The 26869-nt window shown below is 40.1% G+C and overlaps 1 protein-coding gene across 1 annotated transcript; it reads left to right on the top strand.

Annotated features, from left to right (window-relative positions):
* The first annotated feature begins 3556 nt into the window (after positions 1 to 3556).
* LOC134297955 (cytochrome P450 2D3-like) lies at positions 3557 to 14992 on the top strand. Its single transcript, XM_062976992.1, has 6 exons — positions 3557 to 4901; positions 5027 to 5187; positions 8181 to 8357; positions 9452 to 9610; positions 13461 to 13602; positions 14802 to 14992. Exons 2-6 carry the CDS (start codon positions 5086 to 5088, stop codon positions 14990 to 14992), a joined length of 771 nt encoding a protein of 256 aa, XP_062833062.1. The 5' UTR covers positions 3557 to 4901; positions 5027 to 5085.
* Positions 14993 to 26869: the final 11877 nt, after the last annotated feature.

Raw genomic sequence — 26869 nt, 5'->3', positions numbered from 1 at the left:
TCCGGGTCCAGGCACATCAATCAGGGTAACGACGGTCAGCATGGGTCTCAATCCGGTCCAAGGTCGAAAGCCAAGTGCAGACGTCCACAAGTTCCACTGATAGCCACAGAAGGGATAGTCCAGGGTCGTAGTCAGTCAGTCAGTCCAGCGTCAATCCAGAGTAGGTAATTAATGTCCGTCAAAAAGACGACGGAGGTCCAAGCTATCAAGATTAAACACAAGTTGCACAGAAAAACCCCACACAGTTCCTCCCGCCGTCTATGCCCAGTGTCCTTGGTAACTTACGTATCCAGCAACGAATCACACCTGTCTTCAGGAAGTTCCCCAACAAGAGCCCAAGCGTTCGTCCAGATTACCTTGCCCAACGCAATTAGCCATTGATCCTAAACCCCATTTTATCCCAGTTCATAACTCCTCATCGCTGTCAGCTGCTATCCTAATTCCAGGTGCCTCATCATCATCATCCTCATCAGAGCTAAAACACCTTTGACTACGCCCCACAGCATCCCCAGCTGCGGATCCCGCTCCATCCCTCCAGCTCGTCCATGGGTCTGATCCTGCAACCCGCCAATTGCCTCCCATGCTATCATTGCCGGTGGCACCCAAATCCTCCCTCACACAAGTCCACTCCATGTCATCCTCCTCTGAGCTAACCATCTCTTCCTCCATTCCCTCGGTAAAACCCTCAAATGAGTCTTCATCTGTTGGTTCTGCAAATAAGTCCCGGAGCCGTTTCCTTTCATGCTCCTCAAAAGAGTCTGACTCTCGAGGAGTCTTACGACCACATCTCCTAGTACCGGAGCCAGAAGGCTCAACCATAACACCACTTGTCGATGGATGTCCAGAATCAGCAGCATCCACCGCGGTCCTTTTTATCCTGGGCGATGACCGAGCCAGTATAGACTTCGTTTGGGTTTGATTCTCCATAATGCTAATGGGTTAGGTGTTCTTAGTTCTGCTCCTCAGCTGAGGCCTCTCTGGCTTCGTTAGACCTGCTGGTAGTTACACTACCGCCAGCACAACCCTCAGTCATCATTGGAGCAGCTAAGCCCCCCCACCACGTCAAGGTGGCTGCTGTAAGAAAATTGCACAGACAGACTACAAACAGAGGCACAACTATGTGGCCCAAATGATTCACTGGAACTTATGCCTCAAGTACCACCTTCCAGCAGCAAAGAACTGATGGGATCACAAACCTGCAAAGGTCGTGGAAAATGAACACTCAAAGATACTGTGGGACTTCCGAATCCAGACTGACAAAGTTCTGGAACACAACACACCAGACATCACAGTTGTGGAGAAGACCAAGGTTTGGATCATTGATGTTGCCATCCCAGGTGACAGTCGCATAGATTAAAAACAACAGGAAAAACTCAGCTGCTATCAGGACCTCAAGATCGAACTTCAAAGACTCTGGCAGAAACCAGTGCAGGTGGTCCCGGTGGTGATGGGCACATTGGGTGCCGTCCCAAAAGATCTCAGCTGGCATTTGGAAACAATAGACATTGACAAAATTACAATCTGCCAACTGCAAAAGGCCACCCTACTGGGATCTGCGCGCATCATCCGAAAATACATCACACAGTCCTAGACACTTGGGAAGTGTTCGACTTGTGATTTTGTGAAACGAAATCCAGCATATCTATCTTGTTTGCTGTGTCATACAACGTCGTTGTGTCGATAATAAATACAGGAAAATAATAAATGCAATAATAATGAGATCAGAGTGAAATAATAAATGTATTAATAATAATAATAAAAATAGAGTAAAATAAATGTAATAGTAGCAACAATAATAGAGAAAAATAATAAATGTAATAATACCAATAATAATAGAGAAAAATAATAAATGTACCATATATTCTGGTACAGTTTGAGACATGCTGGGTGTTTCACTTAATCATTTGTCATAGGAGGCTGTGAGGGCTCCAAAGGAGGCTTTCAGATCTTCTATGGATCGGTTAATTGCCTGGATCCGATCAAATAAAGCAAGTAATGTCTCTAAAGTTGATGTGCAATGGTTAGGCATTAGATTGTAAGCATATTCATTGTCCTTTGTTACATTGTCTTCAACAGACATAGAGAGCTCAGTTGAGCCCGTCTCTGGCAGGCCCAGCTCCTCCGACTCCAGAGTAGAGTTTATTCCCTCTAAATAACCCCTAGAACAGTTTGTAGAAGAATCAAATTGAGACTTACATGCCGGGGCCTTGTTTAGTAGTAGGTCTGTGATCTTACGTTGTTAGGGGAGGGGCTCGTTGTTTTCTTAGTTGTTTGGGAGGTTAGTTCTTCTCAGGGGCTTGTGTTTCCCTCTTTTTTCCTGTTGGAGCCTTTCTTTCCTCTGGTGTTATTCATTGTAGTAAAAGGTCTTCGGTTTGTTTTCAGTTGTCCTTTGCCTTGTTGTTGTTGCTGTAAGGCCGCAAGTTCCTGACAGTGAGACAATGAGCAGAGGGGAATGTAAACACATTCCCTGATTGATAAAAGACTAGGGCAATAAACTACTTGGCTAATAAAAACAAGTAAATAAAATTAAAAGCAGGAGTGCTCTGCAAGTGCAGCCAACCAGAAGTCTCCTGACATTAAGTCTAGTCGCAAAAAAGCAATGATGTTATGTGATCAGCCCCAACTGAAGGCACTACACTTCTGATGTAAGTAGAAGTTCTCAACTAAACTCTAAAATGAAATCAGGAGTGTGGGTGTTGCTATGACCAGAAACATCAGAAGTGAGGATCTAAATATTGTTACTATTCTCATACTGGCCTGAAACCATTTCTTCATTTGATTATAGCTGTGGCGCAGCTGGCTAGTAACCAGCTGCAATAAATCACTACTGACCGAAAGGTCATGAGTTCGAAGCCTGGGTCGGGTTAAGCCCCCGATCATTAATAGCCCGGGCTTGCTGTTGACCTATGCAGCCCCAAAAGACAGTTGCATCTGTCAGTTAGGGAAATTTAGGGACGCTTTATGCGGGAGGCTAATTTAACTAATTTACAACACCATAAAACTGCCAGCAAAACACAAGGAAAGGAATGAGGAAGTACAGCCACTACTGGACGGTGAAGCAACAGCTCCCCCTGTGGCCGGAATCGTGAAGCTGGAAAAATGTTAAAAATGCCTCTGAGTCTGTCTACTGTATGTTGTTTGTCTGTTGGCATTGAATGTTTGCCATATATGTGTTCATTGTAATCTGCCCTGAGTCTCCTTCGGGGTGAGAAGGGCGGAATATAAATACTGTAAATACATAAATAAATAACTGTTCTTCTTCTTCTTGCATTGATCCAAATGGCAGTTGGCAGAACAATATGGAGAGATTTTTTATTTATTGGCGGGACATATACCAATTGTAGTTTTGTCTGGCTTTGAAGCTGTGAAAGAAGGACTGATTGATCATTCGGAAGATTTCTCAGAGCGGGCAGAGACTGCATTTCTTACAGTTTTAGGAAGAAGAAAGGGTAAGTTGTGAAGAGCCGTACTAGATCTTTCTCCAGAGAAACAACATGAGAACAAATGATCCTTTGAGGAAGGTTGTTGTTGGTTGGAAATTACACTCATGCTGAGTCTACACTACCATATAATCCAGATTATTAAAGCAGATAATCCACATTATGTGTTTTAAATTGGATTACACGAGTCTACACTGCCAGATAATCCAGTATAAATGTGAAATGGCCTAAAAAAATCTAAAAAGAGGGGATCGTGACTAGATGATGCACACCAAAAATGCATGTTGGATTGTAAGATCAGATGAAAATCACGTGTTAAAAGGGTTGTCTTAAAATTTGCAATCGGCCAAAAAATATGCTGCTACAGAAGATAGTAAATCCCTGCAGTAAAAAAAAAAATCGTAAGAGTTGGTTGCTTATATAATCCCAAAACAGCTGATGAGACACATAACCAGATGGAGCCACAGATACACAGGTGGCTAAATAGAAGCATGAGAACTGCCAACGAGAATTATCTCCAATCATCCCTTTCTTCTCATATTTCTGAAATTAAACAGAGTTTGATATTACAATGGGCACCAGCATGGCTGGCAAGTGCCCCAAAAAGGAAACGAGGTTCAAGAGGGCAAATTTAAAGGCACCAGGAGGGAGAGGAGAGACGATGTCAAGAAATCTATTTGTGTGCACTTTCTTTTATCTGCATCTGCACTTATGAGTGCAGTGCATCTCTGAGGTTCATATAGAAAAAAAAGAAAAGAAAACTTCTGGAGGATGTCTCCCATCCATTTTGCAAAATCTGCTGTAACCAAGCCTTTCAGGATGCCAGGGAACCATTTGACTGAGAACTCTGTGCTCAGACTTTCCTTTGGGTTTCAGGTTTTCCCCAAACTGCCTTTTCCCAGATTAAGGAGGCTGTCTGGAAGGGCCCTCAGTGGAGCTGCTTAAGGATGTGACCATCTGGTGCCAGTTCAACCCAGAAGTGCAATATATTAAATTTTTGGAATAGCTTTGTGTCTCATTTGTTGGCTATCTGTGTTGCATATGGGATGCAAGGCTGGAGAGAGGATGAGGATCTGTAACATGGCGAGAAACTAAAGCCTTTTGCCTCCAGCCACCTGCTTTTGCCTTCAAGGTGGTGGTTATGATGCTCATGCTTGATAGTCTCTCACCCTCTCAGAGGCTGGTGGCAAAAAAAAATGTTTTTTGGGTTTTGAGATTTTGAATAATGCAGGGTCGACTTGTATGCAACCTAGGTATATTTCACCTGAATTTTGTAAATAAGAACTGCATATTGATTCTTTCCACCCTCAGGTATTGTATTTTCCAATGGACATGTCTGGAAGCAGCAGAGACGCTTTGGCTTAGTTACCCTGAGAAAACTGGGAGTGGGGAAAAAAAGTCTGGAGGGCCAAATAGAAGAGGAATCCCAACAGCTTGTAGAGGTTTTTGCACGGGAAAAAGGTATGTGTCAACGTGCAGAAGTTTGTGAGTAGTCTGTACAGGTCTTTGATGTGGAATTTGTCATATTTATGTTGATTTCTAATAAGTGGACACAAATCCAAATATTAACTGAACTTAATTTGCAGGGCAACCATTTGATCCTGCATTGCCCATCACGAATTCAATCTCCAACGTGATATGTGCCATGACCTTTGGATACCGTTTTCCTCTTGGAGATGAAACCTTCAAGGAACTGATTGATGCCATTGGATTTGCCTTAAAATTTGTAGGAAGTCTTTTTTATGTGGTAAGGAGCGTTTTGAAAACAATTGCAATAATGTTTTGCGTGTCAGATTGCATGCATGGGCAAACTTTGGCCTTCCAGGTGTTTTGGACTTCAACTCCCAGAAATCCCAGTCAGCTTACCAGGTGTTAGGAACTGTGGAAACTGAAGTCCAAAACACCTGGAGGGCCGAAGTTTTCTCATGCATGGTCTATCGTGTCTGCATTCAATAACGGGCTGCTACAATATTATAAACTTGAGTCAACAAAGTGATTGATGCAGAAGAGGATTGATGCAGAATACAACAGATGGGATATGCATTGGAGTTGAGACATACTGTCTAATTGTTAATGAGCATTGAGCACTCTTGTGACCTGTTTTGCAATTTCACAATTCAGTTGTTTCTTAGCACTTCTCCTATGTAAAATTACATAATGTAGCAAGTTATACATGGCTAGTGAAATATTTTTGCAGTTACCACATTGTACCTACACATCCCAAAGAATTTTGGAAAATTATTCAACACATTATGCATTGTTTTATGTGCAGACATTGTAGGGGTTTGTACAATTTTTCACAAAAAAAGCACAAACTGCAAATAACATAGTATGCATTGTTTAACTTAGGAATGACAGAACTACATTGCTTGCATGATATGAAGCCATGTTAGACAACAACATTCTGTTAGAGCTAAATGATTTCTAGGGTGAGTTAGATTTTCTTGAGGATCGATTTGTCTTTTTTATAGCCCATGGCGTCTTTGGGGCCATCCAATCAACTGATCCACTTCCATTTTGGAAACAGGTAAACTGGGGAATGGGGATGGCATTTGCTTTGCTTCCCTCTAACTGACTATAACAATGCCTGGAGGACACCAAAATGGCATCTGACAGTTCTCAGTGCATAGAATGGTGGAGAGGGGAGAGCATAAAGGGATTCCTCTGGAGATCATCATTCAAGCCACTGAAGAGTGTTTGATGCCATTTCAACTACTCTGATATTTGTGTTGTCAAAGGCTTTCATTGCTGGAATTCGTTGGTTGCTGTGAGTTTTTCAGGCTCTTTGGCCATGTTCCAGTAGCATTCTCTCCTGATGTCTCACCAACATCTGTAGACAGCATCTTCATAACTCTAAAGATGCCAAACAAAAGATGCAGGTGAAACATCAGGAGAAAAAGCTTCTGGAACATGGCCATCCAGCCTGGAAAACTCAATGCAACCCTATTCTGATATTTGTTGGAAAACAAACTTTACCAAGAGTACAAAGTCCAACAAATTCCTCACTTGCCTTGCAGACAATTTTATTATCCAGAAGGTAGAAAAGGCAATAAGAGGATCAGAAATTCTGGATCTGATCCTAAACAACACTGAGGATCTGGTCAATGGAGTGGAAGTGGTGGGATCCTTAGGTGAGAGTGACCATTTGCTCCTGAAGTTTGTGATACAAAGGAAGGGAGAAACTAAGAGGAGTCAAATATGCATTCTAGACTTTAGGAGAGCTGACTTCAGGAAATGTAAGGAAATACTGAACATGATTCCATGGACAGGAATACTAAAAGAGAAGGGAGTTAATGATCGATGGGAGTTTCCTAAAAGTGAAATACTGAAGGCACAATTGCAAACAGTGCCAGCAAGGAGAAAAAAAAATAAGAGAAGTGGAAAGAAACCAAAATGGATGTCCAAACAAGATTTAACTGAGCTAAGATTTCAAAGAGACATGCTAAGAAATGGAAAAGGGGGGAAATCACCAAAGACAAATTCAAATAAATAACCAAGATACTTAGGGAAAATATTTGTAAGACTAAAGTGCAAAATGATCTCAGGCTTGTCAAAGAGATTAAAAACAATAAAATTGGTTCTTTGGTTATGTCAGCAGAAAAAGAAAGAAAAAGGAAACAGTAGGACCTCTGTGTGGAGACGGTGGTGAAATGCTAACAGGGGATAGGGAAAGGGCAGAGTTGCTCACCACCTTCTTTGCCTCAGTCCTCTCCCAAAACATTGGTGTTCAACCTGAACAATATAGAATGGATGTGATAATAGGGGAAATGCAACCCATAATAGATAAAGAAGTGTCAGAGCTGTTGTACACCTGCTAATTAGGTGAATAAATTAGGAAGTCATATAAATAAATGATGACAGAGTGGTCCAAAAAGTCTTGGAAAATGTCATTAACAAAATGCTGGAACATGGTAAAAGCGTTACACAAGACGAACAGCATTACGATATATTCAAAATGGCCATACGGGGTTTGAAATGCCATTTTCCATTCATATCCTGCCATATTCCTCGCAAGATCCCTTTATGCTGCTCCTGAAAAGTTAGAACTGCAAGATCCTCTTTCGAACCAGCCAATTGGACCTTTGCAGCTGAATGGCATAAACCCTATGCTGAAGCTGGGTGGGGAGAGTTGACTCCTGCTCTTTTGCCTGAAGAGCCTTATGCAGGTGCCTCTATTCCTGGAGCATTCTCTACAGCAGTGGTTCTCAACCTGGGGTCCCCATCTAGTAAACTGCCTAGGATTTCTGGGAGTTGTAATCCAAAGACATCCGGGAACCCCAGGTGGAGAACCATTGCTCTACAGTGTCAGGCTGCTCATCCACCATGGACAGAGATTTTGCTGCTAGGGGGAAACCCTCCTCCCCATCATTCTCATCTTGCCTGAAGGTCCTGATAAGTAGTAGTCCAGGAATACCTGGCTAAGTTTCCGGGTCCAGATGAACTACATCCAAGAGTATTGCAGGAACTAGCAGGAGTAATTTCAAAACCAATAATCTTTGAGAACTTTTGGAGAACAGGAGAATTCCCAGAAGACTTGAGAAGGGCAAGTGTTGTCCTTATCTTCAAGAAGGGAAGAAAGAGGACTCAAACAATTACCATCTCTACTTTTTGTTTATAGTCAATAAATTTTCTTAGCCTAAAGCAACTTGTGTATGTGTCAATGTTGCTGTAGCTGATGGACTGTGTTTCCTTGCCTCTGCCCTATTAATGGTAGGCCTTTGCTTTTTTTCTTTGTTTTAGCTATATGAAATGTTCCCATGGCTCATGAAGCATCTTCCAGGGCCTCACAAAGAGGCATTGCATGGTACAGAGATGGTGCTTTCCTTAGCCAAGAAGGAAATACAGAAACATAAGGAGCAAAAGTCTTTTCAGGAGCCACGGGATTTCATTGATTTCTATCTGCTTGAAATAGAGAAAGTAAGTATCTCTACTTTGTATCCAATTATATCAATTCCAAAAAATGGAACTTTGGTATCTGCTGTGCTATGATTATAGGAGCCCCATGGATACCAAAAAATTTGTGAATGTCCAAATTACATTCTGCACACACACACATATCCCTTATATATAATGGTAAAACCAAGATCTGCTTTTTAGAGATATTCTTTATCAAGCTGTAGATGGTTGAATCCATGGATTCTGAATCTGTGGATATTGAGACCTGGCAAAGATGATTGACTCCACAATTCTCCTCTGATAAGCTCCTAGGGAAAGAACTCACCACCTGTTGTTCTGAGATATCTTGGTCTGGTGCTGGCATTCTTCCAGGTAGGGAAGAATAGGGGATTTTTTTTTAGTGAAGATTCAGTTTCTTCTTCTGATAGCTTGCTAAAGCATTTGTTTTTGCCTTGAGCAGAAGAGCCAGGGGTTAATAATAATATAATAGCTTTATTTTTATAACACGCCTCCATCTGCCCGAAGGGACCCGGGGTGGCTTACATGGGAACCAAGCCTAGGAGTCAAAACAGATAAAAATTAAAACCACAACAATGTAATTAAAACAGTTAAACAATAGAATAAAACATCACGCGGTATTTAGCTAAAATAACTTAATTCAAAATGAGAACCATCCCACCTTTATTGGAATTGGGCATGACATATCTCCTTGATCAGCAGTTCAGTCGTGCCAAGAAAGTCCTGCTGTTGAAACAGCACCCAAATTCATACACTCACAAAACCCATTTCAGCAGTAGAATAATATAGTGCTATAGAAATAGGATAAAAAAAAACTAGCACCAGATCTCATCTGCTCTTGGAAGCCATATAGGGTCAGCCCTAGTTACAACTTGGATGGAGCCCGTCAATGACTACCAGTTCATATTTCAGAGAAAGAAATTTGCAAAACCACTTCTGAGTGTTCATTGCCTTAAGAAACCTTTTGAAATACATGGGGTTGCCATAAACCAATAGGCAACGTGATAGCACATGCACACACATACAAAGACAGCCTTGAAGAGAAGCTTTGTACACAATCATAAGTCATACTTCATCTTTCATATTGTCACCATTAGAGGAAGAATGATCCTACCTCTACATATGATGAGGAGAATCTGGCTCAGGATATTCATGACTTATTTGTTGCTGGAACAGAAACGACTGCCACTTCTCTGAAATGGGCAATCCTCCTTTTGGCAAATCATCCAGATATTCAAGGTAAGAGAGATCTCTGTGTATCAAGAACAACAGCCTGCTGTGTCAGCAGTAACTTTTTAACAATGTGCTAAATGAATTATTATTATTATTATTATTAATAATAATAATAATAATAATAATAACAGGAAAAACTCAGCCGCTATCAGGACCTCAAGATCGAACTTCAAAGACTCTGGCAGAAACCAGTACAGGTGGTCCCGGTGGTGATGGGCACACTGTATGCCGTGCCAAAAGATCTCAGCCGGCATTTGGAAACAATATACATTGACAAAATTACGATTTGCCAACTGCAGAAGGCCACCCTGCTGGGATCTGCGCGCATCATCTGAAAATACATCACACCATCCTAGACGCTTGGGAAGTGTTCGACTTGTGATTTTGTGATACGAAATCCAGCATATCTATCTTCTTTGCTGTGTCGTTGTGTCAATAATAATAATACTTTATTTGTACTCCACCCTATCTCCCCGAGGGGACTCAGGGCGGATTCCAGGAAACACTCACAAAGGCAAACATTCAATGCCAGGAAACAATGAAAAACAGATGGAGGTAAAGTCTTCCCCTTCCAGCTCTGAGGGCTGGTGCTCATCTCCAACTCTGGGGTGGTGCTCATCTCCATTTCTAAGCTGAAGAACTTGTGTTGTCCTTGGGCACCTCCTTGGTTAAGCAGCTGGCATGACTGCATGGAGTTCTGTTTCCCTTCCCACCGAGATGGTACCTATTGATCTACTCACGTTTGCATGTTTTTGAACTGCTAGGATGGCAGAAGCTGAGGCTAACAGCGGGAGTTCACCCCTTGCTGTGGATTCGAATTACCAACCTTCTGGACAGCATGTTTGGCAGCTCAGCGGTTTAAATCGTTAAAGCTCTGAGGGGTGGTGCAATTGGTTTAACCCATTGCACCACTGCAGTCCCAGTTTGGGATTCAAGGGACTTAAAAGAAATTTAAAAACACGTTTTTCAAATAGAATAAGACTGTTGGATTGGGGGAAACCAGGCCCAGATCCCCATCAAGCTATGAAAATGACATGAACTCTTTAGAGGAAAAATGAGACATAAATATAATAAACCAATTGTGATTTGGGAGTTATTTATTAAATCATAACTGATAGACCTGTATGAAACTTTTATTGGACATTACTAAAATCCATGAATAATTATTCTGAAATAAGCTTTAGTATTCATAATAAAACTTGCACACATTTCAATCTTTTTCCCCAGACAAAACCTATAAGGAAATAGAAGATGTTTTGTGCTCTTCTTCGTTCAGCTATCAAGATCTAAAGAAGCTCCCTTATACAAATGCTGTGCTTCATGAGATTCAGCGTTCGAAATATCCCCTCTTGTTTGGGCTCCCAAGACAAACGGCCAAAGATGTGAAGATGAGAGGTTTTCTCATCCCTAAGGTAGAGAACGTAGATGTGCACTTCTGTATCCCAAGAACAAGGCTGCGATATAGAAGATTTTGAGAGATTGACCCACATAGGATGGCGCCAGGGTGGAGTAGCAGTTTGAACACTGGATTTGGGGCTCATCTACATTGATCAGTCAGCGTGGATTGAAGGCAACTCAGAAACGTGGTGTCTAAGCATGCATAACAATTCCCTTTTGAGGCCTTAAAATGGAATAAGGACCTCTTCATGCAACCCTTTTGGGTTGGGCCCTTTTGCTGGCAATCACCGGTGAAAAGGAAGGCATGCAGGCAGTTCATGGCGCCTCGTGCACCCTTATTTTTTTATTTTTTTATTTACAACATTTATATTCCGCCCTTCTCACCTCGAAGGGGACTCAGGGTGGATCACATTACACATATAGGCAAACATTCAATGCCTTTAACATAGAAGAAAGACAAGACAAACATAGGCTCCGAGCGGGCCTCGAACCCATGACCTCCTGGTCAGAGTGATTCATTGCAGCTGGTTGTAACTGGCTGCTCACCAGCCTGTGCCACAGCCTGGGTCTTCCCTTCCTCCTTCCCCATGATACGGTGCAGACGAGATGGGGTGCTGTCGCACCTCAGCCTTGATTTACCTTGCTCTGACACACAAAACTGTACAGCAGGTTTAAGTCTTTTCAGTTTATTAAAGATAGATAGTAAAAAGTTCTTCAAAAAGCAAATGTGAAATATCAAAAGTCAGTTACAAAATATAATCTGGAAATATAAATATATTAATATATAAATATAAATATAGCTGGAAGCAATAGTTGCATTGCATGTTTCAGCTGGTGATGTTGACCCTTGGACATGTATTGTGTATCATGGATTTTGGTGAGTTGTTTAAGTAAGTAAGTAAGTAAGTAAAAGTTTATTTGTATACCGCCCTCTCTCCCAAAAGGGACTCAGGGCGGTTTCCAATATAAAATCAGCATAAAACATTGTACAATAAAACACTGAAAACACTATAAAACGCTATAAGAATTAGAAACGAAAACAAAACATAACAATTGACTAAAACAATCACATAAGCAGAAGGAATATAATCACTCAAATAACATGAATCCGCAAAGAAAGAGGGAAAAAAAAAAAGACCACTGGGATGGAGGAGAGGATGGCCTGGAGGGACCACTAGAACTAAAATGCAATGTGATATTCTAAGATGCTTTGGGGCAGAGGAATAAAGTGCAGTGTTTCAAGTCAAAGAGGTGGCCTGTGCGACTACTATAGCTATGGGCTCGGTTATCCAAAGGCGCAAAGATTTAAGTCTTTATTTATGTATTTGACCCTTGGACTGAAGTCTTGGATGACATGTTGTGCCTGCTACTTTGTTTGGGTTGTCTTTGTGAATCACCCTGGAGTGTGTTTGTACTAGATGGTGAGCTTCATGTGTATATGACTTTTGGACTAGCTTTTGGCATTCTCTACTGCTTCAATCTTGGAAAAGACTCATTTTGTGTTTGACTGTGACCTGTCTTGCCTATGCTGCCAAGTTTCTGGCTGCAGCATCCTGACAACATGATTTAGGCTCTCAGCAATTGCAAAAAACAAACCTTAGTTGGATTAAGATAAATGATTAGACAACCCATTTCCATGATATCCTCATTTCTTAAATGTACTTCCAGACGTTCTCATAATCCGGGAGATATAAGTGGGGCAAAAAATTGTGGTACCCGACAGCAAGTCCATACATAGAACTGTTAATCCTGGTAAATGCTCTCCTGCTGTCCTGACACATTTGTTTATAGCGGATTTTAGAAATCTGCAAGATGGACAGGAGACATCCAATGGAAGTTTACTTTTAATTTTTAAAATTGACACTCTGAGATGCGCTGGACCTCATATGCGCTGATGTGGATATCTGAATGTGCTGCTGCTGCTGCTCAGTCGTTTAGTCATCTCCAACTCTTCGTGACCTCATGGATGTGCACACAAGCAAATTTCTTGTCACTTGTCTTATCTCCCCTCACCCTCCTGCTGCCTTTACTTTTTCCCTTGTGAACTGTTTCCCTTTGAGGTCACTTACCTGCCATGCTGGTGCCCACTGTACAAATTCAAGATCAGTTTATTTCATAAACATCAGAACAAATAAATTCTCAAAGAGTTCTGATGGGAATTGCTTTCCAATTTTGCTTACATTTAGCCACCTGTGTGTCTGTGGTTTCAGCATATAGGAATGAAGTCACGTATTTCCTTGAGTGCAGGGATATACAGTCATGAGAATATGCACATTTTTGGGCAAAATTGGATTTTAAGCGCACCATTTAAACACATGTTTTGGCCATTAATGCAATTCAGCACATTTTCAGCAAATGTCATTTAGCCACCCTCCCTTTTATCTCAGTTCCTTCTGCATTTAAGAGCCTGTGTAGAAGGGCCCTAAGAGAGATTTGTATGTGCCTGTTTGTCTGACATTTGTTTCTGCCTTTCAGGGAACAGCTATTATACCAAATCTGCGCTCTGTCCTTCTTGATCCTGAACACTGGGAGTCTCCTAGAGAGTTCAATCCAAAACATTTTTTGGATCAGAATGGACATTTTGTTGCTAGAGAAGAGTACCTGGCATTTGGTGCAGGTAAAAGTAGTTCAAAGTGGCTTCTGATTTATTGTCGTGTCTTCTGGGGAGTTTCCATGATAAGATCTGCTGCAGTCTCTGTCCTTTGTGAATCAGTGCAGTTACTGCTCTGGAGCACATATTCATCAAGGCAACAAAACATTCATTACAATTATGGTGCAATTAAGTACCATAAACTAATACACGGTGGTACAGTTATGGGAAACCAGAGATTTTCTGCCAATAAATCCTATAAAAATCCGTGGGAGGGAAAAATGGAGAGAAAGACATGGGTGATGGATGTTGGTATGGGTGAAGAGGTTATTCTACCATTTCATTTTGCTTTGTTTTTATTTGGTAGTTTATAGCATTATGAAAATGCTTTTAGGAAGTGTTTACCAATGAAGTGGCTGTAGGTGTCCTTAGATTGCACATGAGTTACTCTTCCTTCTTTTTATTCCTCACTATTTTATTTCTGGCAGGTAGTAGTACCTAAATTGTTTCTTAATCGAAAGCAAATTGCCTCCCCCACCCCAGTTTTCCTTTTTGTAAAAGGTAAAGGTTTTCCCCTGACGTTAAGTCTAGTCGTGTCCGACTCTGGGGGTTGGTGCTCATCTCCATTTCTAAGCTGAAGAGCTGGCGTTGTCTGTAGACACCTTCAAGATCACGTGGCCAGCATGACTGCATGGATTGCCATTACCTTCCTGTAATGGAAGTGATACCTATTGATCTAGTCACATTTACATGTTTTCTAACTGCTGGATTGGCAGAAGCAGGAGCTGACAGCGGGAGCTCACTCCATTCCCCGAATTAGAAACACTGACCTTTCGGTGAGCAAATTCAGCAGCTCAGTGGTTTAAACCTCTATGTTATTCATACCGGAGAGAAAAGAAATCAAAGGGATAGAAGGAATTGCAAGGGATACACAAATAAAGCACTTCTTAATGATGCCGTTTCAAGCTTTGTTTACAATTGCTTAATGATGGAGAGTCTGTTATCTTACAATTCAATCTATTCCAATTTAGTCCACACTTTCAAACAACCAGTTCTTTCCAATGCTTAGGCAGAATAGCTTCTCTTGTAGGTTGAATATGATGGGTTACTTTAAGAGGGTGGAGTGGACCATGGCTTTCCAATCTCTAGTCCAGTTTTCAGATCCATCCCTCTTTAGTTTACTTTATGGGATAGATATTCATTTTTTGCCTTTGTTTCCCTTGCAGGGGCTCGGGTGTGTTTGGGGGAGCAGCTGGCAAGGATGGAGTTCTTCATCTTCTTGGTCAACCTGCTGAGGGCCTTCCGTTTCCAGCTGCCTCCAGGAGTCAAAGAACTCAATGAAGAACCTGAAGCAGGACTGACAACGCCACCCCATCCTTATAAAGTGTGTGCTGTTCCTCGCTGTAGTTCATCATAAAACATACAAAAATAGTTACAATGGCATATACCAGGGGTCCCCAAACTAAGGCCCGGGGGCCGGATGCGGCCCTCCGAGGTCATTTACCTGCCCCCCGCCCTCAGTTTTATAATATAATATATTGTATATACATATAATATTGATAATATTATAATGTAATACAATATAACACTAATACCATATAATAATATTAATTGTGTATTCTATATTACATATAATATTACTAATAATATTGCAGTATAGTGGTATAGTTCAGTATAGTAATATATAATGCTAATATTGTGCTATGCTAATAATATAATATATTGTATGTACATATAATTTGTAAGCCATTCTGAGTTCCCTTTGGGGTGAGAAGGGTGTGATACAAATGTAGTAAATAAATGCAGTAAATAAATAAATAATAAATAAATAAATTTTAGACTTAGGCTCGCCCAAAGTCTGAAATGACTCGAAGGCACACAACAACAACAACAACAACAACAACAACAACCCTAATTAACTTGACTATCTCATTGGCCAGAAGCAGGACCACACTTCCCATTGAAATCCTGATAAATGTATGTTGGTTAAAATTGTTTTTATTTTTAAATAATGTATTGTTCCTTCGTTGTTGTTGTTGTTGTTGTTGTTTTTGCACTACAAATAAGACATGTGCAGTGTGCATCGGAATTTGTTTGTATTTTATTTTCAAATGATAATCTGGCCCCTCAACAGTCTGAAGGATTGTGGACCATCCCTCGACTTAAAAAGTTTGAGGACCCCTGGCATATACTTTATTGTTGTAATTTTAAACCAAATCTGCACTTGATTTTCCTTCCAAATTTCTTTCCTATGCTTAGAACCTGAAGCACACCTGTGATATAAATCAGTCATAAAGAAATTCAGTCTCATTCTGTTTTGCTTTTCCCCCCAAGAATTTTTCAGTTTAAAGAATTCTTGCTATGCATGGATGCAGTGGGGCTAAAATAGTATAGTGTGTTGTGGGTTGGTCTACTTCTCTAGCAGATCTGTTTTCATTTCCTCACTTTGCTATGGAAACCCCTGGTTGATCTTGGGAAACCGTACACTCTCAGAGGAAGGTCATGGCAATCAGTTTTGAACAAATGTTACTGAGAAAACCCTGTGATAGGTTCACCTTAGAGTTCCCCTAGATCTGAAAGGAACACAACAGTAACCAATACATTTCAAGAAGTGGCAGAACACCCTGAAACGTCTCATGTTTCTCAGCTACAGTAGGAGCTGTATCCAGACCACAACATGTATCAGTGTCTGCTTATAATGTGTTTATAAGAACCCATATGTTGGGCAGATGCAAATAGGCGGGTGGGAGAATACAGACAACCTTGAACAAAGAGCCATTGAAATGGCCCAAAGATAAAAGGGACAGAAGGATGAAGAAGACAAGGGCTCCATCTGCATTATATGGCAGTGTAGGGTCAGGAAGATGCTGCATTAGCATTGTCAGTAAGGCAACAGATTATCTTCTAAAGATTGGGGAAACATAGAACAAACACTTCACCCACTTTGCATGGTTTCATAAAGTCATAATCTCCAAGGGAGTGGGTACAAGTTGATATATTATGAAATCAGCATTCATAATCCAGAACCACTACTGGTTCTACAATATAGCGGTCTAATTTTCTCTGTTTTTGGAATAAAAATAATATTAAAAAATACAAGCTATGAGACCAGTAGATGATCATAGTGAATATAAGCAGTTGCCTTCTTGTTATATAAATGCTTGTTGAAAAACAGCTGTTCTATCTGGAGGCAGCTTCTTTAGATCTTACTATAAGATAGTTCCAATGGCTGCAAAGTGAATCTTATTGTGATTTTTCAACCTCTGTGTTCACACTGCCAGGACTGTATTGTGTATACTATTTTCCTGAAGGTGGTCAGTATGTGTTGATATGCTAGGGAGGTCTGCCCCAGCGTACTGGGGAAAAGTCTGGATATGCCTCTTCCACGGTTCTTACCTGGGTGACTTATTCTAGGATCTGTTCTATATCTCCAATCTGTGGCCCCAAATCTTGTTCTTCACCATCAGCATGCATGACATCTTGTTCTTTTCATTCCATTAATAAACATTGAAAATTTCAGTATTATTGGTCATAATAAAACAAAAAACTACACTACCACCACCAATATCTCTTGGACAGAATTATGTTTTTAAAACAAGCCAAGATATACAAGCAGAGAGAGAGAGTTCCTTTTCCTATGCTTCACTCTCCTCCTCTAGATCTGTTTTTGTTCTCATTGGTTATATTGCCAGTAGGATTATTTCAGGAAGGAAAGTTAAGTGTAATTAAATATCTAACCTCAAAGAGATCCCATTTGTTATTTCTCTTTGATATCTGATTATTCCAGATTAATATAATTTAGTTCAAATAAGATAAACCACATACAAAGTGCTATCAGGCATCTGTCTTGGGAACAGATCTCTGAACACAGCCAACTTCCACCCCCTCCCCCCAAATAACAAGAAATAACAAATCAAATAATCCAGATTATTATCCTTGATCTGGATTATATGAGTCTACACTGCCATATAATCTAGTTCAAAGTGGATAATTTGGATTTTATATGGCAGTGTATTAGGGGCCTTAGATTCTATTATTACATTCTTGGAGCCCTTCTACACATGCCCTACAACGCGGAAGAAACCGGGATAAAAGTTATTTCACGAAAATGAACACTGATTCGGATTAACAGTTTAAAAATACAGGTTAAAAAGGTCTGATTTCGGTCAAAAAATGTGTGTATCCCTACAGTTAAGGAAAACACTGTAGTGTCTCAGAGACCCCCGAGTCATTACCCTGTCGTCATTACAGAGCAGATGGAAGAAGAGATGGGATTTTTGCCATTTCCGCTTGATTCCGTTCCTTTCCAGATGTCCCCTGTTGACAGTTCTAGCCCACAGTTCATAAAAAAGGGCCTTGGCTCTCAGCCCGGTTCTCCAGATAATGTTAGTTTTGACCGCAGATTGTTTTGGGAGGCTTCGCGCGCGGAAAAGCAGATTTCAAGAAGGAGCGCTCGTTTAGCGGAGAAAGCAAGTGTTAATTAAGCTGGTTCCCTTGAGAGTTTTCAGGGAGGACTGCATCTGGCAAAGTTGTTGACTTGGGTCATTTTCCCTTGGGAAAGAGTTCAGACACCTGGCTGAGGAGGAGAGCAAAGTCCCATAAAAGTTCTGGGCACCTAATAGATTTCGCGGTGTTCAATGTGTCAGTTGAGGAATTCACATCGACTCTAGTTCTGCAGCGTGCTACTCTCAAGTAGACCGGCGTTGCGTCTCGTCTCCCTGTCAAGCCTGGACAGCGATTCAGCTTTACCACGACTAACTTTGCCTTGCTTTGCATCCTAGCCTCGGATTCGAGCCCTGGAACTCTTGACAGCTCCTGCCTTAATCCCCACTCAAACAGCCTAAAGGTTTGAGTGAGTTTCGGTTATTGGATTTAAAACTTTGAACTCTAATACTGGACATCTACTTAAATATTACTGGACTATATTTGACCTTTCCTGAAAGGTCTACTACTGGACTATATACTCTGCTTATTTTTAGTTGTCTCCTTTATTTCCTTAATAAAGATATTAGACTGTTTATTGGCCTTCGTGTCTGATTCCCAGTGCTCACGCTGCCTGAGGTGTCACAAACATGCAATATACCCTGGTGTGAACTGCTCCAGCACATGTGCACATTTTAAAATCCCAAAACAGCTGATCTGGGCTGAAAACAAATGGAGCCACGGGACACACAGGCAACTAAATGGAAGCACAAATGGAAAGCAGTTACAATGAGAACTATCTGCAACCATTCCTTTGTTCTGATCTTTATGAAATTAAACAGAGCTTGAATTTATAGTAGGAAGAGGAGAGAGAGTAAGAAATCTGCTTGTGTGTACATTTAAATATCTGCATGAGCACATATGAGGACCAGTGCATCTTGGAGGGTCAATTAAAAAACGAAAAGTAAACTTCCACTGGATGTCTCGTGTCCATCTTGCAGATTTCTGAAATCCACTACAAACAAGAATGCCGAGATGGCAGGAGAGCATTAACAAGGACTGACAGGTCTGTATTTGGACTTGCTGTCAGGTCCCACAATTTTTTGTCCCACCTATTTGTCCTGCATTTTGATGCTGTCTGGAAGAACCCTTACAGTTCTGATAAATTCTGTTTATAGTTTGAATCAATTTATCCTTAAATTACAACAAAAACATCATTTCAGTGTTTTTCACAAACAGCAAAATACGAGCAAAATACTGAGTGAAGGTAATACAGTTTTACTTACATTTTACCAGCAAATGTAAGAAATTATTCACTTATTGAAACTAGCTTATCTCTTCTTAAAATATGGGTTATTACAAGTGCTATGCAATTATTAACAAGTCTACTTAGAAAGACATCATTCTTATGCTAAGCTCCTCTTTAAAACCAAAAGGAATAAGCATGCTCTCTTTAGGTATGTTTGTCTATTGTTCATGTTTTTGGACTGTTGATAGTTTCATTGTTCCTACTTTATTGTCCCAGGTTTTTAAAACTTGTTACTGTTTTAGTCCTTCTTACATGTTGATTGTTCTACTGCTTCATTTTAGGCAACTCCTTAAATTTCCACACTATTTTAGCATTCAGTTCTACAATTAGGCCAAGATGTAATTGCAGCAGTATAGCTATGGTTATACAACTATATCTGTCAAATCTACCTCCCCATAATATATCTTTTAAGTTGTCCAGCTTGCTAAACACGTGTACTTCTGAGTTGTTGGAGAGCCATGATGCATCTAGGCTTGCCATACCTTTTTCTAGGTCAATGATGGGCAAGCTTTTGCACTTGGTTTGTCAAAATTCGCCAAAAAACCTAGCATGACTTGGATGGTGTGTCACTTTGAGAAAAAAAACCCATAATTTCGCAATATGTATAGTTTAAATAACAAAAATGTATAAGTGTAATATATAACTGTATTTAATAAATAAAAAACTATTTACTATAGTTATTTCCATGTACAACAATCTATGGTACTTCTTGCAGTTTAAGCTTCACAAAGTTTCCACATTGATTTCTCTCTATTCTAGTTTCAATATAGTCATGAATAATGAATAATATAATAATAATAATATAATAGTAATAATATGATAATATACTACAATAATAGAATAATAATAGAATGAATGATATAATAATAATAGAATATAAAATATAATATAATATAATGATATAAAATATATTAATAGGATAATATAATAATAGGATATTATATATATATATATATATATATATATATATATATATATATATATAGAGTGATGGCATCACGGCAATTCACAAAACAACAAAAGTACAGGCCCCCCCAACCTCAAAATTTGACAACACAACCCATCATCCACGCCTCAAGGTTGATACAACAAAAAGAAAAGAAAAATAAAGTCCTAATTAGAGGGAGAGCAATTTTTTTTATCCAATTGCTGCCAGTTTAGAGGGCTAATCTCTGCCCACTTGGTCGCCTAGCAACCAGCCAAGGGACAGCCAGGTTTCAGTTAGGGGACAGGCAGATTTAGGCCTCACTTAGACTTCTTCCACAGATTATCTAATTTGCACTGGATTATATGGCAGTGTAGACTCAAGGCCCTTCCACACAGCTATATAATGCATTTAGAATCTTATATTATCTGCTTTGCACTGATTATCTTGACTCCGCACTACCATATAATCCACTTCAGTGTGCATTTTATACAGCTGTGAAGAAGGGGCCTCATATAATCCAGTTCTAAGCAGATAATATAAGATTATCAATATACAGTAGAGTCTCACTTATCCAACGTAAACAGGCCGGCAGGATAAGTGAATATTAGGCTTGCTCAAATAATTCAATTTCCCCGTTACCCATTATTAATTCGTTATTTTCGTTTGTTTTGAAGCAATATAGAACCTTGGTTGTCCACACGTCTGGATATCGCGGTTTCGAATCGCGAGAGGCCGTTTTTTCTTATTTCTTCATTTTTTTCGTTAGGAAAAAAAAGCTTTTGCAAATCACCCAAACTCCTTTCCTTTTGCCCCTCAGCAAAAGGGGCGTCACGGGCTCAGCCAATGGGAGGGGGCGAGGGGGAAGAGGCCGAGGAGGAGGAGGAAGACGGAGGGGGGAAATGGCCGCCGCCGCCGCCGCCTCGCCTCAGCTCAGGCCTGGAGAGACCAAGAGGGGCCCGGCGGTGAGGAGGAAGAGGCCCAGGATGCGAGGGAGTGTGGGCCAGGCCCGTCCTCGGCTGCTCCCGGGGAGGGAGGGAGGGAGGGAGGACTACGACTCCCAGGGGCCCAGATTCGCACCCTCCCTCCCCCCAATACAGGTCTCCAGTCCATACCACGCTACATGAACTTGAATGGATACTGTGGTTGTGTTGTCGAAAGCTTTCATGGCCGGGATCACACTGTTGTGGTATGTATTCCGGGCTCTATGGCCATGTGCCAGAAGCATTCTCTCCTGACGTTTCACCCACATCTGTGGCAGACATAGAGGTTTTGACGTCTGTGCAAAGCTAGGCAAGTGGGGTTTATATATCTGTGGAAGGTCCAGGGTGGGAGAAAGAACTCTTGTCTGTGGGAGGCAAGTGTGAATGTTGCAATTGGTCACCTTGATTAGCATTGAATAGCATTGCAGCTTCAAAGCCTGGCTGCTTCCTACCTGGGGGAATCCTTTGTTGGGAGGTATTAGCTGGCCCTGATTGTTTCCTGTCTGGAATTCCCATTTTCTGGGTGTTTCTGGGAAGGTAATGGCACTCCATGTAGTCATGCCGGCCACATGACCTTGGAGGTGTCTATGGACAACACTGGCTCTTGGGCTTAGAAATGGAGATGAGACCAACCCCCAGAGTCAGACATGACTGAACTTAACTTAACGTCAAGGGATACCTTTACCTTTACCTATACACACACACACACACACACACACATAAGCAGGGACTATATATATATATATATATATATATATATATATATATATACAATATATATCACACACACACCAATTTAACAAAGTTTCAGCCACAAAAACAAAGTTTCTGAAGTAGAACAATGACTTTCACAGTAAAGACAACCCAATTTAACAGGAAATAAGACTTTCAAACCAGGAACAGATTTCTGCAATTATTAAAAAATGGTTTATTATAAAAGCTATGAAAATTCTCCAAAAATCAGAGGATAAGGGAAACGTTCCAAATTTTGGTGAGCTATCAGTGTTAAATGTGTTCTACCACTGTACCAAGTTTGAAGAAGATCACTCAAAAAATGAGGGTGGGAGAGTCCTGTAAAGTCCTCTCCCTCTGTGCTGTTTTTGGGAATTGCGCATGCGCGTCCGCCATTAACGTATTAATTTTGAAAATAACGAATTTTCGTTAATTTCGAAATTTTTTGGGGGCCAAATTCGGAAATACCATCAGAAACGAAAAGCTGCCCCCCTCTAGTTTTGAAACGAGTTTAGAATCAAATTTTTCATGGATCGATCAAGCCTAGTGAATATGTTGGTTAATAAGAAGGGATTCAGGAAAAGCCAATTAAACATCAAATTAGGTAATCGTTATACAAATTAAGCACCAAAACATCATATTATACAACAAATTTGACAGAAAAAATAGTTCCATGCGCAGTAATGCTATGTAGCATTTACAGTAGAGTCTCACTTATCCAACACTCGCTTATCCAATGTTCTGGATTATCCAACGCATTTTTGTAGTCAATGCTTTCAATATATCGTGATATTTTGGTGCTAAATTCATAAATACAGTAATTACTATATAGCATTACTGTGTACTGAACTACTTTTTCTGACAAATTTGTTGTCTAACATGATGTTTTGGTGCTTAATTTGTAAAATCATAACTTAATTTGATGTTTAATAGGGTTATCCTTAATTCCTCATTATCCAACATATTCGCTTATCCAACTTTCTGCCAGCCCGTTTATGTTGGATAAGTGAGACTCTACTGTACTGTATTTACAAATTTACCACTAAAATATCACAATGAATTTAAAACACTGACTACAAAAAACATTGATTATGAAAAGGCAGACTGCGTTGGATAATCCAGAACATTGTATAAGCGAATGTTGGATAAGTGAGATTCTTCTTTAATATGAAATAATTACTGGGATAGAATAATGCAGAACAATATAATCTCTAAAACCAGGACAGTAAATAAACAGGGGAATTCCACACAGGAAACAATCAGGGCCAGCTAACACCTCCCAACAAAGTATTCCCATCATCAAAGTCTGGCAAATCCTCTGTTTTCTCAGGGCCACAGACAGTAGAAGCACATAAAATATCGCAAACAACATCACTCTGAAAACAAGGGAATTCCAGACAGGAAACAATCAGGGCCAGCTAACACCTCCCAACAAAAAAATCACTCAGGGAGGAAACAGCCAGGCTTTAAAGCTGAAAGGCCATTACATCCTAATCATTTTTCCTAATTGCAGCATTCATACTTGCCTCCAACAGACAAAAAAACCAATCAGAAATATTGTATATTCACAAGCTTTAAGAAATAATATCCCCTGATGGCGCAGCGTGTTAAAGCGCTGAGCTGCTGAACTTCTGGACCGAAAGGCCACAGGTTTGAACTGGGGGAGCGGAGAGAGCCCCCACTGTTAGCCCCAGCTTCTGCCAACCCAGAGGTTCAAAAACATGCAAATGTGAGTGCATCAATAGGTACTACTCTGGCGGGAACGCCGCTCCATGCAGTTATCCCACATGACCTTGGAGGAGTCTACGGACAACGCCGGCTCTTCGGCTTAGAAATGGAGATGAGCACCAACCTCCAGAGTCAGACATGACTGGACTTAACGTCAGGGGAAAACATTTACCTTTACCTTAACTACCACCAATTCCTCAATACTTTATTTCCCATACCACCAGACTTTGCCACAGCAACGCGTGGCCGGGCACAGCTAGTATATATATATAAATGTACTGTTCATTTGTAGGACAGATTAAACAAAAAAAACAACTGGATGAAATGACACCAAGTTTGGCCACAAAACACTTAACAACCCAAGAGGTGACCACCGCATGTCAGCAAAATTGGCTAGACGTGTCAGTGCTGACACGCGTGTCATAGGTTTGCCATCACTGTTCTAGCTACAGGAAGATTACTAGATATGTCATCACTCAATTCCTCCCCTACTCTCTAGCAATTCAGAAGTGACCATGTTGGGAGGAAAGGGTTGAGCAATTTTTTGAGGGACAACAAACCATAGAAATGAATTCCACTAGACAGACTTATGGTATTTTAATTAATGAACAGAAGTTCTGCTTGAATTCTCATTATCAGTTTTGTCTATGTGCCAATGTTCGTTTCATCATATTGGTAAATATAGGGTTGCCAGTTTAGGTTCAGACTGAGACCAAAACTGAAGAACTCTGGCGATATCATTAAGTCTTATGCATTAATTACCAACCACATAGGGAAACAGCATTTAAACATACGTGAACACACACCCACAAACACACCTTCAAAGTGTTTGCCTGTTTGGAAATTTAGATAGAAACCTTATCTACAGGGTGTGTTTCCACATAAGGGTAAAACAAGGAGCATTTTTGTTTTTACTACCTTAAGGTTAAGAAATATTTAATCTGACCTGCTTGTTCTTAGCCAAGAGGTAGACAAAGAACAAAGTTGAGGGTGAGCCTTTTGGCACTACAACAACTGGGAAGCTAATTAACTACAGAACAAGATAGGGCGCCAGCTGTTAGCACTCACACTGGGCACATGTTTGTCAAAAAACTTTGTGGCTGCACGTTAGTTTCTAAGAGTAATATCAGAAACAACGTATTTATCAGACGTATTATTATTATTGTAATGATGTTTATTAAGGTAATTTTTCAATAGGGAAGTATAAAAGCAGGGGAAAAGATCGGTGGGAAGAAGAAGGAAGGATTAAAAAGGAGGGGAAAATTGAAAAGGTATAGGATAAGGGAAGTAGGGTGGGGAAAAGTGTTGTTCTTCCAATCATCTTTATTGTGGTTTATCAATGTCCTTTAAACATTTATTCTTCTTTGCTCCTCCTCCTTGTTTTTTCTTAAAGTGGTTCAGTTTCCCTCTTAAGTATTCATTTTAAATTCTTCATTTTAAATTATCATATTGATTTTATTCTTTGTCATAGAGTCTTTAAACATAGTCCAGTCTGTTATTTTCATTTGCTGGCCTTGAGATTTCATTACTAAGTAAATCAATTTGTCCATGTTCATAATATCCAAAACTTTTATTAGCCATTGATCCGTTGAGGGTATTTCTTTTGTTCTCCAAGTTTTAGCATAGATTATCCTAGCTGCCGTAGTTATGTAATTGAATATTTTGTCTTTATTTATGCCAAATTCTATATGTATTATTCCTAATTAAAATGTCCTTGTTTAAATTGAATTTGTGTGTCCAAGATCTTTTTTTTTTTTTATACTGATTTAAGGTATATCTTTCCAGTAGGATTTTGCTCTTTCACATGACTACCACATATACTGTAGTAGAATGTCCCTTCTTTTTTTCTCCACATTTCCAGCATTTATTATTCACGTATTTGTAACATTTGGATAACTTTTTTGGTGTCATGTACCATTGGTACATCGTTTTCATTCATATCATACGAATATATGTATTTTAATGTATGATTCCAAATCTTCTCCCATTCTTCCATCTTTATTGTCTTTCCAATATTTTTAGCTCATTTTATCATATGTTCTTTGACTTGTTCCATTTCAGTGTTCCATTCTAAAACTTTCTTACATATTTTAGTAATTTTATTTTTTTCAATTAAAATTAACCTGTTCCATGCAATATCCTTTTCTGTAAACCCCACAGTTTTGTCTTTGTTTAGCATTCTCTTAACTGTCGGTATTGAAACCAGGATATATTTTTGTATTGTTGGTTTCATTCTTCTTGTGTATGCATTGTAAACTCCCTATTCTCTTTCTTAAGAATCTCACGATAAATAGGCCATTTTACCCACCCAAATGCTAGAAGGCCATGATTTAAGAGCCGGATGGCATTCGTACTTATGGTACAATAGAAAAAAAGGTGGGGAAAAAAACTTTGGTAACCACTTCATGAGATCAGTTCTATTAAAAATATGGGAGAAGTACAAACATAGATTTTATTCGAAAACCCCGCTTTGGATCTCACCACTAGAATCAGGTCAGCGAAGACAATTAGGGTGGGTAAAATGACCTAGACTTATTATTTTCCTGTATTCCTATGTGTAAACAAATATAGGTGTTTTGCTCTGTCCTCTTTGTATATTTTCCATTAGGCCAAGACCCTGGGTAGGTGACAGAGCAAAGAATCCCACCCAAGTGGAAGTTCATTTTGTCTTCCTTCTCCCCTCTGCATTATCCTCTTGTGCCCCATAACAGAGCTATGTAATCACTGCAGTCAGCCTGGCTGTGTCCCTTCATTTCAGGGATGTGTTGAGTGATTTCAGCTAAAATCGCGGGTTTGGGGGCCCAGTATGTCAATATCCCAAAAGACCAAATAATTCACACATTGGATGAAGGCAAAGAAGAGAGGCTAAAATGTATGTCAGCAGAATCTGCTCTTGAAAAACTAACATAATGCGATGCAAAAATATTTATAGCATTCCAAGAGCAATTAGAAACAAAGAAAATTGTAATCCGAGTTGCTGATTGGTCCAGATCCTTGCCAGCTAGGATCTGCAGACTGGTTGACTGTGCTGTTCTGTCTGCTGTTGTTGCTGATTGGTCTCCGAGTCTGGAGGGAATTTTCATAAATATCATTGCTCAGCTTGAGATTTTATGGCTGTTGTTTGTTCCATCTCTCATGGGTATGGGAAATAAAAGAACGTGGGTAGTTTATGGGTGCTAATTGTGGTAGTTTCCC

The sequence above is a fragment of the Anolis carolinensis genome, chromosome 3 (genome assembly GCF_035594765.1).
Source record: "Anolis carolinensis isolate JA03-04 chromosome 3, rAnoCar3.1.pri, whole genome shotgun sequence".
Lineage (NCBI taxonomy): Eukaryota > Metazoa > Chordata > Lepidosauria > Squamata > Dactyloidae > Anolis > Anolis carolinensis.
Note: the sequence above shows the minus strand (reverse complement) of the source record. Positions and strands in the feature narration are given on the sequence as shown.

Excerpts from the sequence above, each read along its gene's own strand:
- LOC134297955 (XM_062976992.1), top strand. The coding sequence starts at position 5,086 with ATGACCTTTGGATACCGTTTTCCTCTTGGAGATGAAACCTTCAAGGAA. Across the intron at positions 8,358-9,451 it reads ATCTGCTTGAAATAGAGAAA|AGGAAGAATGATCCTACCTC; the intron begins GTAAGTATCTCT and ends TGTCACCATTAG. Across the intron at positions 9,611-13,460 it reads AAGGTAAGAGAGATCTCTGT|GGAACAGCTATTATACCAAA; the intron begins GTATCAAGAACA and ends TCTGCCTTTCAG.